The sequence below is a fragment of the Pogoniulus pusillus genome, chromosome 33, assembly GCF_015220805.1.
Source record: "Pogoniulus pusillus isolate bPogPus1 chromosome 33, bPogPus1.pri, whole genome shotgun sequence".
NCBI lineage: Eukaryota > Metazoa > Chordata > Aves > Piciformes > Lybiidae > Pogoniulus > Pogoniulus pusillus.
In genome coordinates this window covers 13,734,807-13,749,961 of record NC_087296.1, presented here as the reverse complement: position 1 = coordinate 13,749,961, position 15,155 = coordinate 13,734,807, and the positions used below count along the sequence as shown (strand labels likewise).

Here is a 15,155-nt window from a genome sequence, read left to right as displayed (position 1 = left end):
GTGAGGGACAACCCCCACATCTGCATACAGACATGCCTTGTTATGCTCCTTAGAGGAATCACAGAATCACAGAATCAAGCAGGTTGGAGTTGGAAGAGAGCTCCAAGCTCATCCAGTCCAACCTAGCACCCAGCCCTAGCCAGTCAACCAGACCATGGCACTAAGTGCCCCAGCCAGGCTTTTCTTGAACGCCTCCAGGGATGGTGACTCCACCACCTCCCTGGGCAGCCCATTCCAATGCCAATCACTCTCTCTGACAACAACTTCCTCATAACATCCAGCCCAGACCTCCCCTGGCACAACTTGAGGCTGTGTCCCCTTCTTCTGTTGCTGGTTGCCTGGCAGAAGAGGCCACCCCCCACCTGGCTACAATGTCCCTGCAGGCAGCTGCAGGCAGCAATGAGCTCTGCCCTGAGCCTCCTCTGCTGCAGGCTGCACACCCCCAGCTCCCTCAGCCTCTCCTCATAGGGTTTGTGTTCCAGGCCCCTCCCCAGCTTTGTTGCCCTTCTCTGGACACCTTCCAGCACCTCAACATCTCTCTTGAATTGAGGGGCCCAGAACTGGACACAGCACTCAAGGTGTGGCCTGAGCAGTGCTGAGCACTGGGGCAGAAGAACCTCCCTTGTCCTGCTGCCCACACTGAACTGGAACCTGCTGAGAGGAGACCTCATTGCTCTCTACAGCTCCCTGAAAGGAGGCTGCAGACAGGTGAGGGTTGGGCTCTTCTCCCTAGTCTCAGGTGACTGAAGAAGAGGAAAGGGCCTGAAGTTGTGCCAGGGGAGGGTTAGGTTGGAGATGAGGAAAACTTTGTTTGCTCAGGAATTGGCACAGGCTGCCCAGGGAGGTGGTGGAGTCCCCATCCCTGGAGGTGTTCAAGAAGCCTGTGGCCATGGCACTGTGGGACATGGTTTAGTGGCCACGGTGGGGTTGGGCTGATGGTTGGACTGGATGATCTTGGGCTGATGGTTGGACTTGATCTTAGAAGCCTTTTCCAAGCCAAACAAATCTGTGGAGCTGTGATTCTGTGTATGGCACAGTCAAATATTCTCTCCACAGCATTACTGCACTCAGGGAATGAAGTTCCAGACACCTCCCTCAGTGCACAGCCTGATGCCTGCGATGCTCTCTGGAATAAAGGAGCCACAAATCCCCAGCTGCACCAGACAAGAATGGACTGGAACTTGGATTTTTTGTCTCTCTGGTAAGTGCTTTAGCTATCAAGTTGTGTGGCACTAGGAGGGAGGCAGGGACTATTCCTGCTGGAGCTGCTCCAGCTCATCTGAAATACTTCATTGCTGAGAAAGTGTGTGTGGAAGGAAGAGAAATTCCTTCTCTAACCTGGTAATTAATCTCTTCCCTGGGGAACTGAGCCAGCTGGGCTCCAGGCCTTGCCTCAGTGACTGTGTAATGATTGCTGCAAAATGTAATAGGGAAGACAAAGGAGATGGAAGGTGCAATCCCTGGGCTCCACGTGCAGTTAACAGAGGGAGAGAGATTCCTCTGCATCACTCCTGCAAAAGCAGCTCTCCTCAGCTACAGGCTACAGCTGTACAGCTGCAGTGATGCTCTGCTAGAGATATGTGCAGCCCAGAATAGCTGCTGAGAAATATGGTTCAGATCCTTTCTGCTTAGGAAGGAGCTGAACTCATTTTGCCAAACACCTCCTGAGCAGGTGATTAGCCATAGGGGAGAAACCAATCCTAATATACCCTTGTAGAGAGGAAAAAATAACAGTTCTGTGTAGGTTAAATTCATGAACTCTTCCACGTCCTAATTCTCAGCAGCAACAAACAGACTGCTGGAAGCCTTGGAGGGTGATTGGGGAGAAAGGGCTCTCCTTCAGCTCCTCCTGGCAGATGAAATGCTGTTTCCCAGCACATTTAGGAGTAAGTGAAAGGCATTCAAGGTGTCCTGTTGTGAAGACAGATACACTTTGGAATTCCTAAGACAGATAGAGAGGATAAAAACTCCCTGTGAAATATGGCTGGTTGATGTCAGTGCACGCAGCAAATGCCTTTATCCTGCTGCAAGACTTCACAGCACCTGGAGATTTCTTTGTCCTTTGAACTGATGTCTTTACCTGGCCACATTAGCAACCTTAGTTTTTACTTTTCTTTGTTTTATTATTTAATTTTAATTGTCATTAGTTTTGAAATCTCATTTACATTATACTACATTCCCCTCTGCATCTAGTAAGGAGTGGAGGTTGTCCTTGCCCTTTCTTTTGCCATTAATAGGGAAGCATTTTTTATTCTCCTTACCAGCAGTGGGAGCCTAAGCTCTAAATGGGCTCTTGCCAGTAAGTGAAGCTGTGCCCTGAGGGCATCTGAGGGCACTGCTTGCAGACTGGAGGCTGTCAATAGGATGGAGTCCCACAGGGGTCAGTACTGGGACCAGTTCTGTTCAATGCATTCATCACTGCCCTGGCTGAGGGCACAGAGGCACTGTCAGCAAGTTTGCTGCTGGCACAGAGCTGGGTGGAGAGGCTGAGAGCCCTCAGGCTGTGCTGGCATTCAGCCAGGTTTAGCCAGGCTGGAGGGGTGGGCAGGGAGAGATGGAATGGAATGCAACAAGGGCAAGGGCAGAGTCTGGCACCTGGGAAAGAACAGCCCCAGGGGGCAGGATGGGTTGGGGACTGAGCTGCTGGAAGGCAGTGAAGGGGAAAAGGACCTGGGGGTGCTGGTGGATGGGAGGGGGACCATGAGCCAGCAATGTGCTCTGGTGGCCAGGAGGGGCAATGCCATCCTGGGGTGAGTTAGAAGGGTTGTGGGGAGTAGGTCAAGAGAGGTTCTCCTGCCCTCTGCTCTGCCCTGCTGAGGCCACATCTGGAGCACTGTGTCCAGCTGTGGGCACCCCAGTTCAAGAAGGGCCTCAGAGAACTGCTTGAGAGAGTCCAGCACAGAGCCACAAAGATGATGAAGGAATGGAATATCTCTGTTAGGAGGAGAGCCTGAGGGAGCTGGGGCTGGGAGCTGGGAGAGGAGACCGAGAGGTGACCTCAGCAATGTTTTTGCAGATGTGCAGGTGAGTGCCAGAGGCTGGAGCCAGCTCTGCTGGGTGATGCCAGGGACAGCACAAGGGCCATGGTGGAAAATGAGGCAGAGGCAGTTCCATGGAAACATGAGGAGGAATTTTGTCCCTGTGAGGGTGCCAGAGCCTGGCACAGGCTGCCCAGGGGGGTTGTGGAGTCTCCCTCTCTGGAGACATTCCAGAGCTGCCTGGATGTGTTCTGTGTGACCTGCTCTGGGTGCTGCTGCTCTGGCAGGGCTTGGCCTGGCTGAGCTCTGGAGGTCCCTTCCAGCCCCTGACATTCTGTGACTGTGATTCTGTGCCACAAGACATACAGAAGGGTTTGCAAGAGACACACACCCAAATGAACCAGGTGGTGCCTACTGCTATGCTCCCAGTGACAGATGTGGAGGGCTAAGAGCAATGGCCTTTCTGCCAAGCAGTTTTCCAGAGCTGCCTGCTGCCTGCCCCCTCGCCAGAGCCTGGCTGCCTTACCCATCCAGGATGCCAGAGGAGCTGTTCAGCTGGGCAGCATGGTTCTCAGCCTGCAGCACCTTCTCTGCAAGCATCCTGCCGCGGATTTCTTGGGTCAAGTCATCGATTTTGTCCTTCAGCTGATCAGACATGGGCTGCATCTTATCTGCAACATCTTCCACGTACTGAAAACCACAAAGGGAAGGTCGTTAAGCTTCTCATTCTATTGAATTGTTGTAACTAACCAGTGGCAGAAGGTCCAGGGCCCTTTTTAGTTTGAAACAGAGGAGGCTGAGAGGGGATCTCAATACTGTCTACAACTGCCTAAAGGGACATTGTGGAGAGGCTGCTGCTGGGCTCTTCTCACAGGTAGCTGGAGACAGAAGAAGGGGGAATGGCCTCAAGCTGAGGCTGGGGAGGTTTAGATTGGACATTAGGAAAAAGTTTTTCATGGGGAGAGTGGTCAGAGACTGGGATGAGCTGCCCAGGGAGGTGCTGGAGTCACCCACCCTGGGTGTGTTTAAGGGTTGTTTGCATGTGGTGCTTGGGGCTGTGGTTTAAGGTGAGTCCTGCAGAGCAGGCTTAAAGGCTGGACTTGGTGCTCCTGAGGGGCTGTGCCAGCCTGCATGGTGCTGTGACTCTGAGTGACTCCAATGTACATTTGCTTATTAAAGTACCTTGGAGAGAGACTTTTACAAGGGCTTGCAGTGACAGGAGGGGGGGCAATGGCTTTGAGCAGGGAGAGAGGAGATTGAGACTGGAGATCAGGGTGGTGAGACACTGGCACAGTTGCCCAGGGAGGCTGTGGATATCCCCTCCCTGGAGGTGTCCAAGGCCAGGTTGGATGAGGCCTTGAGCAACCTGAGCTTGGTTGGAGGTGTCCCTGCCCATAGCAGGGGGCTTGGAACTCGATGATCTTTAAGACCCCTTTCAACCCAACCCATTCTATGACTCCATGACTCTACAGACTTAGTAAGAGCTGCTTTTTGTTCCAACAACCCATTGCAATGTGTTCCTTTCCAATTTTCCCCTTCCTTACAACAATTTTGAAGGTAAGATGGAAACATTTCCAGAAGCAAAGCCATTGCAAGATTTGCATTCCTTTGCAGCTGATCTCAAAACTCTGCTGATAAAACTTGGAAGACAGAACTTTCAAAACCATTATGCAAGCTGCAAGTGCCATCCTCTGCTCTCCCTGATCTATCCAGGCTTCCAAATTGTTGCCAGGGGCAAGAAATGATCTCTGAAGGATCCTTCTGATGTGCAGACACAGTTTGTGTGCAGATAAATCCACATCTAGATCAGAGTGGCAGTGAGATGGTGAATGGCTCTGCTGCATCTGCAATTCTGAAGATGAAGTCAGTACTGCAAGCAGAATATTTTACTAGTAAGAGGAGGCAGAGTCCATGAAAAATTATGAGCTAGCTCTTTGTGTTATCCAATGAATCACTTGAACCTCAAAGCTCATTTTTATCTAGCAGATTGGGGTCTCTGCCATGCAGCAGCTGAAAACTTCTTTCTTCCAATTCAGATATTCCAAGATTGATGAATTAGAGGGGAAAAAAAAGAGAGAGCAATGAAGTCTTATTTTAATTCTCTCTTTTGCTCCCTACTGACTCTTCATTGTACTAATTCTCAGACAAGGATGCTAAACCACTCACCTTTACAGCTAGGCTGATTTCATTGGCAAGTCTGTTGGCTTCATTAAGGACATCATTCCCTTCCTGCAGGGTCTTTTCAACATCTTGTCTGCCATCTTCTACAGCTTGCTTCTTTTCCTGTGGGTTGTGTGAACACAAAGGGGAAAAGGAGCTGTTAAGCAGAATGAGGATGCCAGAGCAGATGCTAGCAGCCCAACATGAGACTGCATCTTGCTACTGTGCCACACAGCCTCTGCTGGAGTTGTCTGAGCTCTCAGAGCCAGTGACAACAATCAAGCACATACAATGTGAGGCCTTTGTCCTCCTGTGCACTGCTCTGCAGCTACAATAATCTGCAGGGTGATAAAGCTGGAGAGGGGCCTGGAGCACAGCCCTGTGAGGAGAGGCTGAGGGAGCTGGGGGGGTGCAGCCTGCAGCAGAGGAGGCTCAGGGGAGGACCTCATTGCTGTCTGCAGCTGCTGGCAGGGAGGCTGTAGCCAGGTGGGGTTGGGCTCTGCTGCCAGGCAGCCTGCAACAGAACAAGGGGACACAGCCTCAAGTTGTGCCAGGGCAGGTTGAGGCTGGATGTTAGGAGGAAGTTGTTGTCAGAAAGAGTGATTGGCATTGGAATGGGCTGCCCAGGGAGGTGGTGGCGTGGCTGTGGCTGGAGGTGTTGAAGCCAAGCCTGGCTGGGGCACTTAGTGCCATGGTCTGGTTGGTTGGCCAGGGCTGGGTGCTAGGTTGGACTGGCTGAGCTTGGAGCTCTCTTCCAACCTGCTTGATTCTATGATTCTATGTTACAAATGCCCAGAGCAGAGACCACCTGACTTCTGCACAGCAATTCCATTGCCTTCATTCAATCAAGCCCACAAATCTCTGCTGAGATCTGAGGTCCCACAACTCCAACCTCATCGCTGTACACCAGGCAAAAGCTCATCAAGATACAGAGCTGGAACATTTATCTTCATTAGGTTGACTCTGCCCTTTATGTCTTGGTTAAATGCTTGTTAATGTACAGTATAATCTGCTCTTTAAGTCTCTGCCACTTAAATTAAATCATAAGTAGAGCCCTCTGCTGTGAGTGAGGTCATTCATAGCAGCTACTCACTACAGAGGACAGAGTTTGATTTATTACTCTGGAATATCCACATAACCTCCTTCAGTCTTCTTCCCAGGGGTTGGAGAAGGAGATGGAAGTGTAAGATTTCTGGGAGCAAATATATGAAAGCAAACATTTTAACTGAGCTCTTTAAACCTGGAGCACAGGATTTGAATTTTACATGACTGCTTATTCTGGGATGAGTTCCATTTCTCCCAGAATAGTAACTCCAGGGCACCCTCCACTCAGTGTCTAAAAGCAGATGAAGCTGTGGAGGGATTCTGCTTCTAAGAGCCAAAGCATTTCCTCAGCATTCCCTTTTCATTACATCAGATACATCTGAACTGTCTTTTTGCTTCTTTTCATTTTGTCTTGCTCACAATTTCAGCTAGAGATTTAATCCTGCCAAGTTTCACACTTTGATCAGCCCCCAAGGGGATGATTGGAGGCTTGGAGCACCTCTGCTGTGAGGAGAGAATGAGGGAGCTGGGGCTGATCAGTCTGGAGAGGAGAAAGTTCCCAGACCTTGTTGTGGCCTTTCAGTATCTGAAGGGGTTTACAGGAAAGCTGGGGAGAGACTTTTTAGGCTGTCAGGTAGTGATAGGACTGGGGGGAATGGAACAAAGCTGGAAATGGGGAGATTCAGCCTGGGTGTTAGGAAGCATGAGGGTAATGAGAGCCTGGTATGGGTTGCCCAGGGAGGTCTGGAGAGGAGAAGGCTCCAGGTGACCTTATTGTGGCCTTGCAGTATCTGAAAGGAGCTACAGGAAAGCTGGGGAGGGACTTTTCAGGCTGTCAGGCAGTGATAGGACTGGGGGGAATGGAACAAAGCTGGAAATGGGGAGATTCAGCCTGGATGTTGGGAAGAAGTTGCTCAGCATGAGGGTGATGAGACTCTGGCACAGGTTGCCCAGGAAGGTGTTTATGGCCAGGCTGGATGAGGCTCTGGACAGCCTGATCTAGTGTGAGGTGTCCCTGCCCAGGGCAGGGGGGTTGGGACTAGATGATGCTTGTGGTCCCTTCCAGCCCTGACTGATCCTAAGTAAGCAGGGGTGCAACTTGGCAGCACTCACCTCTACCAGGGTCATGTTCCTTTGGTTGATGGCAGACAGACGCTCAGCCTTCCTGATTGTGCTGGAGGCTTCTCTCAGCAGGTGCTGAGCCTCATCCACCTTGCTGTGGTAGTCTGCCAGCTTGCCCCGCACCTCCTTGGCCAGCTCCTCGTTCTTCCCACTGGGCTCACCAAACAATTTCTTCACCTTGCTCAAGAGACCTTCTGCATTCCTGCAACACATCACCAGGAAGGCACTGAGGTCATGCTCCCTGCACTGAATAAACTGAAGAGTCTTAATGGTATGCAAATAAGTGAGACTTCTAAATTGCATGTCAGAATCAGAACTAATCAGGTTGGTCTCTTCTCCCAGGCAACCACCAATAGAACAAGGGGACACAGCCTCAAGTTGTGCTGAGGGAAGTACAGGCTGGATGTTAGGAGGGAGTTCTTCACAGAGAGAGTGATTGGCATTGGAATGGGCTGCCCAGGAAGGTGGTGGAGTGGCTGTGGCTGGAGGTGTTGAAGCCAAGCCTGGCTGGGGCACTTAGTGCCATGGTCTGGTTGACTGGCCAGGGCTGGGTGCTAGGTTGGGCTGGCTGAGCTTGGAGCTCTCTTCCAACCTGCTTGATTCTATGATTCTATGACCTGAGCTGGATTCTATGCTCCTGTGCTGGCAGAGGCATTGGACTCGATGATCCATGGAGGTCCCTTCCACCCCCTAAGCTCCTGTGATCCTCTATCTCACCAAGGAGTACACACAGTGGACTACCTCACAGTGATCAGCAGACTTGTAGAGCTACTGAAAAGGAACTACTTCTCAACAAGCCTGCAAGAACAGGTGTGAGCACAGTGACCGGAAGGCAAGAGAGAGGATTCTGACCCCCTGCTCTGCTAAGACCCCACCAGGAGGACTCCATCCAGGTCTGGAGGTCCCAACACCAGGAGGAAATGGAGCTCTTGAAGGAGACCACAAGGATAATCAGAAGTCTGGAGAACCTCCCCTGTGGGGCAGCCTGATGGACTTGGGTTTCTTCAGCCTAGAGAAGAGAAGGCTCCAAGGAGACCTCAGAGCAGCCTTCCAGTACCTGAAGGAGCTCCAGGAGAGCTGGAGTGAGACTTTTGACATGGGCTGGGAGTGACAGGATGAGGGACAATGGCCTGGAGCTGGCAGAGGGGAAAGTGAGAGTGGAGATGAGGAAGAAATTCTTTTCAGTGAGGGTGGTGAGACACTGGCACAGGTTGCCCAGGGAGGCTGTGGATGCCCCTGCCTGGAGGTGTTCAGGGCCAGACTGAATGAGGCCTTGAGCAAGCTGTGCTGGTGGGAGGTGTCCCTGCCCATGGCAGGGGCTTGGGACTGGGTGATCTTTAAGGTTCCTTCCAACCCAGCCCATTCTGGATGATCCCAGGCATGTGCCCACTCGGTGTTTTAATTCCCTCCACTCTTTCCCCTCACAGAACATGTCCCAGCCACTATCTCACTGAAGCACTTTCAGGACATTTTCCTTAAAGATGCAGTGCTTTATGAAAGAGTTTCAGGAAACATTGTCTGGAGACCTTTCCTCCCTGCCCTGTGATCCAGAGTGATTCATTTCCCTTCTGTTGAGTCCACCATCAAAACGTCTTGGATCTGTAAAGAGGCAGTGGTAGCCTTAAGACAAACCACACAGCTCTGGCTGAAATCAGGGACTGTGCTCATGCATTCCTGAGCACAGAAACTATTCATTTGTCAGGGACAAAAATACTCACTTGGCACATTTCACAGTATCCCAGTTTCCCAGTATCATCAGGGCTGGAAGAGACCTCACAGATCATCAAGTCCAACCCTTTAGCACAGAGCTCAAGGCCAGACCATGGCACCAAGTGCCACGTCCAGTCCTGCCTTGAACAGCTCCAGGGACGGCGACTCCACCACCTCCCCGGGCAGCCCATTCCAGTGTCCAATGACTCTCTCAGGGAAGAACTTTCTCCTCACCTCCAGCCTAAATCTCCCCTGGCACAGCCTGAGGCTGTGTCCTCTCCTTCTGGTGCTGGCCACCTGAGAGAAGAGAGCAACCTCCTCCTGGCCTCAACCTCCCCTCAGGTAGTTGCAGACAGCAATAAGGTCTGCCCTGAGCCTCCTCTTCTCCAGGCTAACCAATCCCAGCTCCCTCAGCCTCTCCTCGTAGGGCTGTGCTCAAGGCCTCTCCCCAGCCTCGTTGCCCTTCTCTGGACACGCTCAGGAGGGATAGGAAGAGAGGGAGAAGCTCTTTCCATCAAAGCAATCCTGCTGCATTTCCAGCTCCTAGCTATTGGGTTAGAGTAGAAGATGATTTGATGCTGGCCTGACAGCTTCATGCTGGCTGCAGCACCTGAGCACTAGAAACCTTCTGTGTGAAAGGCTTTCCTCCAGCCTGCCCTAAAACTGCAGGCAGCACTTTCAAAGCTTTGGGTAGATCTTTCTCATCCCTATTCTTCTCCTGGTTCATTTCTGTGCGTGGGTGGAGAAGGGAGAGAAGAGGCTCAATAGAATCAGAGGAGCAAGGAACAAAAGGGTGCTGAAAAACAACTCTGCAAGAGAGCCTTTGTTGAGAGCACAGAAGGTGGAAGCACCACAACTGTGGGCAGCAGTACTGTACAGGGAGGATTCCAGAAAATGGCTAGGGCAGGCAGAGGCAGCCTGGTGCTCTACTGCTCACCAGGCCTAGCTTAGTTACTCCCCTTACAATATGCACACACCTGAGAAGTGACATCTTCAGGCCTGGACACCTCTACCCTAGACAGTTCCCTCAGCCATCACAACTGCAGTAGCTGCTCAGCTGCATCACCTGCAAGGTGCTTGCTCTGCTGAGCTGCTAAGCAAAGCCTAGCTCTAGAAACATGCCTGGTGTGACTGATACAGAGCCACAGCATGAACCAGGTTGGAAAAGACCTTTGAGATCATCAAGTCTAACCTATCACCTAACACCTGCCAATCAACTAAATCCTGGCACTAAGTGCCCCAGCCAGACTCCTCTCAAACACCTCCACCTCCCTGGGCAGCCCATTCCAGTGCCAATCACTCTCTCTGACAACAGCTTCCTCCTAACATCCAGCCTAGACCTGCCCTGGCACAGCTTGAGGCTGTGTCCTCTTGTTCTGTCCCTGGGTGCCTGGCAGCAGAGCCCAACCCCACCTGGCTACAGCCTCCCTGCAGGCAGCTGCAGGCAGCAATGAGCTCTGCCCTGAGCCTCCTCTGCTGCAGGCTGCACCCCCCCAGCTCCCTCAGCCTCTCCTCACAGGGCTGTGCTCCAGGCCCCTCCCCAGCTTAGTTACCCTTCTCAGGACATGTTCAAGCACCAGCCTGCCAGAAGTCTAACTTCAAGCCAAGTGTTTTTCTGGATCAGGCATGCTCAGGTGAGGTGCAGGGCAGTGAAGCTGCTGAAGGATCTGGACAACAGGTTTGGTGAGCAGTGCCTGAGGAACCTGGGGATTTTCAATCTGGAGGAGGCTAAGGAGAGACCTCCTTGATGTCTACAACTTCTTGAAAGGAACCTGGATCCAGGTGGATGTTAGTCTCTTCTTACTATTGAGTGATAGGACAAGAGGAGGTGGCCTCAAGTTATACCAGAGGAGTGCAGAGGAGGGCAAGGAAGCTGTGGAGGGCCTGGAGAATAAATCTTATGAAGAGCAACTGAAGGAGCTGGGGATGGTTGGTTTAAAAAGAGGAGGCTGAGGGCAGACCTCACTGCTGTCTACAGCTACCTGAAAGGACACTGGTGCTGGCCTCTTCTCACAGGGGATAGAACAAGAGGGAATGGCCTCGAGATGCCACTGGGCAGGTTCAGATTGGACATTGGGAAACATTTTTTTCCCAGCAAGAGTGGTCAGGCACTGGAATGAGCTGCCCAGGGAGGTGGTGGAGTCACCAACCCTGGAGGTGTCTAAAGGCAGTTTGGATGTGGTGTTTGCAGTATGGTGTAGGGTGAGCCTTGTAGAGTAGAGCTATTGCTTGCACCTGGTGATCCTGAGGGGCTTTGCCAACCTGAATGCTTCTGTGATTCTGTGATGAGAATAATAGAATCACAGAATCAACCAGGTTGGAAGAGAGCTCCAAGCTCAGCCAGTCCAACCTGGCACCCAGCCCTGGCCAACCAACCAGACCATGGCACTAAGTGCCCCAGCCAGCTTTGCTTCAACACCTCCAGGCACAGCCACTCCACCACCTCCCTGGGCAGCCCATTCCAATGCCAATCACTCTCTCTGCCAACAACTTCCTAACAACATCCAGCCTGAACCTGCCCTGGCACAGCTTGAGGCTGTGTCCCCTTGTTCTGCTGCTGGTTGCCTGGGAGAAGAGGCCACTCCCAACCTGGCTACAGCCTCCCTTCAGGTAGCTGCAGGCAGCAATGAGCTCTGCCCTGAGCCTCCTCTGCTGCAGGCTGCACACCCCCAGCTCCCTCAGCCTCTCCTCACAGGGCTGTGTTCCAGGCCCCTCCCCAGCCTTGCTGCCCTGCTCTGGACACCTTCCAGCACCTCAACATCTCTCTTGACTCAAGGGGCCCAGAACTGGACACAGCACTCAAGGTGTGACCTGACCAGTGTTGAGTACAGGGGAAGAAGAACCTCCCTGGATCTACTGGGACAGAAATTTCTTTGCAGAAAGGGTACCCAAAGGCTGCCCAGGGAGGTGTTGAATCCCCACCCCTGGAGATGCTCAGAAGAGGCAGAGATGTGGTGCTGAGGGCCATGGGTTAGCAGCAGACTCAGCAGAGTTAGGGAGTGGCTGGACTGGGTGATCTGAAAGGGCTTTGCTCACCAAAACAGCTTTATGATTCTAAGGAGGCCTCAGCACTTTGCAGAGTGGCTTCTAGAGAGCCTCCAACAGAATTCTGTAGCATGAAATTGTAGAGTCACAGAATCACTAACATTGGAAAGGACCTCTAAGATCACCAAGGCCAACCTCCTCCCCAACACCTCCACGACCACCAGACCATGCCTTGAAGTGCCCAATCTACTTGGTTTTGGAACACCTCCAGGGCTGGTGCCTCCACCACCTGCCTGGGCAGCCTGTCCTGTTAGTGAGTGTCAGACTTTGATTTCCTTCACATTTACACAAGTGCCAGCTGAAGCAGGGCAAAGGTCACAATCACATGGACAAGAGTCAGGTATTAGCACTGCAAGGCTGAAGCCTGAGGTCTCTCTACTCACTTGAGCTCCTCTTCTGCTACTCTCTCTTGCATGCTCAGCTCTCTGCTTCTCATCTCTGCGATCATCCTTTCGGCCTCGCTCTGCAGCTCAGGGAGACTCTTCTCCAAGCTCTCATCTTGGGTTCTGAGTGTCTCATTCAGTTTTATTGCCTCTTCCTTTGCAGCTGCAGGGGGGACAGAAAACATTTATGTAGGAAGTTGGTAAAGGAAAAGAACAGAGACTTTAAGCCCAGCAACTCTATCAGCAAATGGAAAGCAACTTGTGGTGGTTACTGCTGCTGTGAAATGCAAAGGATGCTCAAGCAGACCCCAACGAGAAAACCTTGCAGGTTCCAGCACAACTTTCATTAGAGTTCACTTTTAAGCACTGTAATTAGAGTGAAGAAGTCTTTGTACTGAGTGAGGCCTGTGGATGTGCTCTGTCTGGACTTCAGCAAGGCCTTTGACACTGTCCCCCACAGCACACTGCTGGCTGAGCTGTCAGCCCATGGCTTGGATGGCAACACTCTGTGCTGGGTTAGGAACTGGCTGGAGGGCTGAGCCCAGAGAGTGGTGGTGAATGGTGCCACATCCAGCTGGCAGCTGTCACTAGTGGTGTCCCTCAGGGATCAGTGCTGGGCCCCATCCTCTTTAACATCTTCACAGATGATCTGGATGAGGGCATGGAGTCAGTCATCAGCAAGTGTGCAGATGACACCAAGCTGGGGGCAGATGTGGCTGGGTTGGAGGGCAGAAGGGCTCTGCAGCAGGACCTTGACCTGCCTGGCACAGATGGGCAGAGCCCAAGGGGATGGCTTCAATAGCTCCAAGTGCAGGGTGCTGCACTTTGGCCACAGCAACCCCATGCAGAGATACAGGCTGGGGTCAGAGTGGCTGGAGAGCAGCCAGACAGAGAGGCATCTGGGGGTGCTGATTGATACCCAGCCTGAACATGAGCCAGCAGTGTGCCCAGGTGGCCAAGAGAGCCAGTGGCATCCTGGCCTGCATCAGGAATGGTGTGGCCAGCAGGAGCAGGGAGGTCATTCTGCCCCTGTACTCTGCACTGCTTAGACCACACCTTGAGTGCTGTGTTCAGTTCTGGGCCCCCCAGTTCAGGAGGGACATTGAGATGCTTGAGTGTGTCCAGAGAAGGGCAACGAGGCTGGGGAGAGGCCTTGAGCACAGCCCTACGAGGAGAGGCTGAGGGAGCTGGGATTGGTTAGCCTGGAGAAGAGGAGGCTCAGGGCAGACCTTATTGCTGTCTGCAACTACCTGAGGGGAGGTTGTGGCCAGGAGGAGGTTGCTCTCTTCTCTCAGGTGGCCAGCACCAGAACGAGAGGACACAGGCCTCAGGCTGTGCCAGGGGAGATTTAGGCTGGAGGTGAGGAGAAAGTTCTTCCCTGAGAGAGTCATTGGGCACTGGAATGGGCTGCCCGGGGAGGTGGTGGAGTCGCCGTCCCTGGAGCTGTTCAAGGCAGGACTGGACGTGGCACTTGGTGCCATGGTCTGGCCTTGAGCTCTGTGCTAAAGGGTTGGACTTGATGATCTGTGAGGTCTCTTCCAACCCTGGTGCTACTGTGATACTGTGACACTGTGAGAAATGTGATGCTCCTCCCCTCCTTCCCCTGAAAGGATGAATTTGCACTGAGCATTGAAAAGAGCAGAAGATAGCCTGGCTGGTTGCTCACAGGAGCAGGGAGCAGGCAGCACAAGCAAGGAAAATGAGATTTAAATCTCTTTGGAAGTGGTTCAAAATAAAATCACTTTGGAAAGGCTTCCAAATGTGACTTGCACAGCATCCAGGCTTGCCAGTGCTAGGAAAAATAAATGACTGGGAAATTTCAGAAGAGGAAAGAGGAGTGAAAGACACCCACAGGTGTCTAAAGCCACTCATGTGCTTGGAAGCAGGTAGCCAGACATGGCAAAGAATTCTGTGAAGGCTGGAATACAAGGTGGTGGGCTAGGGGAGCTGGGATAATTGTTCCTAACTGATCAAGTTAGGAATATTCAAGGACTGACTACAACTTTTCTGCTACAGCCACCACAGCTGAGTAGAGTGTCCACTGCCAGAAGCAACAATCACAGAACCCCACAGAACCACAGAGTGTCAGGGCTTGGAAGAGACCTCCAGAGATCATCCACTCCAACCCCCTGCTAGCAGCATCACCCAGGGCAGGGCACACAGCAACACATCCAGGTGGGTCTGGAAAGCCTCCAGAGCAGGAGACTCCACAGCCTCTCTGGGCAGCCTGTTCCAGGCTCCAGCACCCTCACACTGACAAAGGTTCCCCTCCTGTTCCCATGGCACCTCCTCTGCCCCAGCTTGCCCCCAGTGCCCCTTGTGCTGCCCCTTGGCCACCCCTGGGCAGAGCCTGGCTGCATCCTCCTGACACTGCCCTGCACATCCTTAGCACAGCACTGAGGGCAGCCCTCAGGCTGCTCTGCTGCCAGCTGCCAGCCCCAGCTCCCTCAGCCTGGCCTCACAGGAGAGCTTCCCCTGCCTGCAGCAGCTTGGGGGCCCCAAGCTGGACTCTTTCTTGGGGGCTGGACTCTCTCAAGCAGTTCCCTGAGGTCCTTCTTGACCTGACTGGCCCAGAACTGGACACAATATTCCAGATGTGGCCTTGCCAGGGCAGAGTAGAGGAGGAGGAGAAGCTCTCTTGACCTACTAACTGCATCCTTTCTAATCCACCCCTAGATGCCCTTGGCCTTCTCAGCCATGAGGGCACATTGCT

At 52.6% G+C, this 15,155-nt stretch overlaps 1 protein-coding gene across 1 annotated transcript in view; it reads right to left on the bottom strand.

Annotated features, from left to right (window-relative positions):
- Positions 1-15,155, bottom strand: part of LAMA2 (laminin subunit alpha 2) — a 554,587-nt gene that overhangs the window by 127,306 nt on the left and 412,126 nt on the right. The window contains exons 36-39 of the mRNA XM_064170111.1: positions 12,443-12,605; positions 7,296-7,506; positions 5,145-5,261; positions 3,505-3,668 (exon numbers count right to left, since the gene is read on the bottom strand). Of these exons, the coding sequence (XP_064026181.1) occupies positions 3,505-3,668; positions 5,145-5,261; positions 7,296-7,506; positions 12,443-12,605 (655 nt within the window). The remainder of the gene's footprint in view (positions 1-3,504; positions 3,669-5,144; positions 5,262-7,295; positions 7,507-12,442; positions 12,606-15,155) is intronic.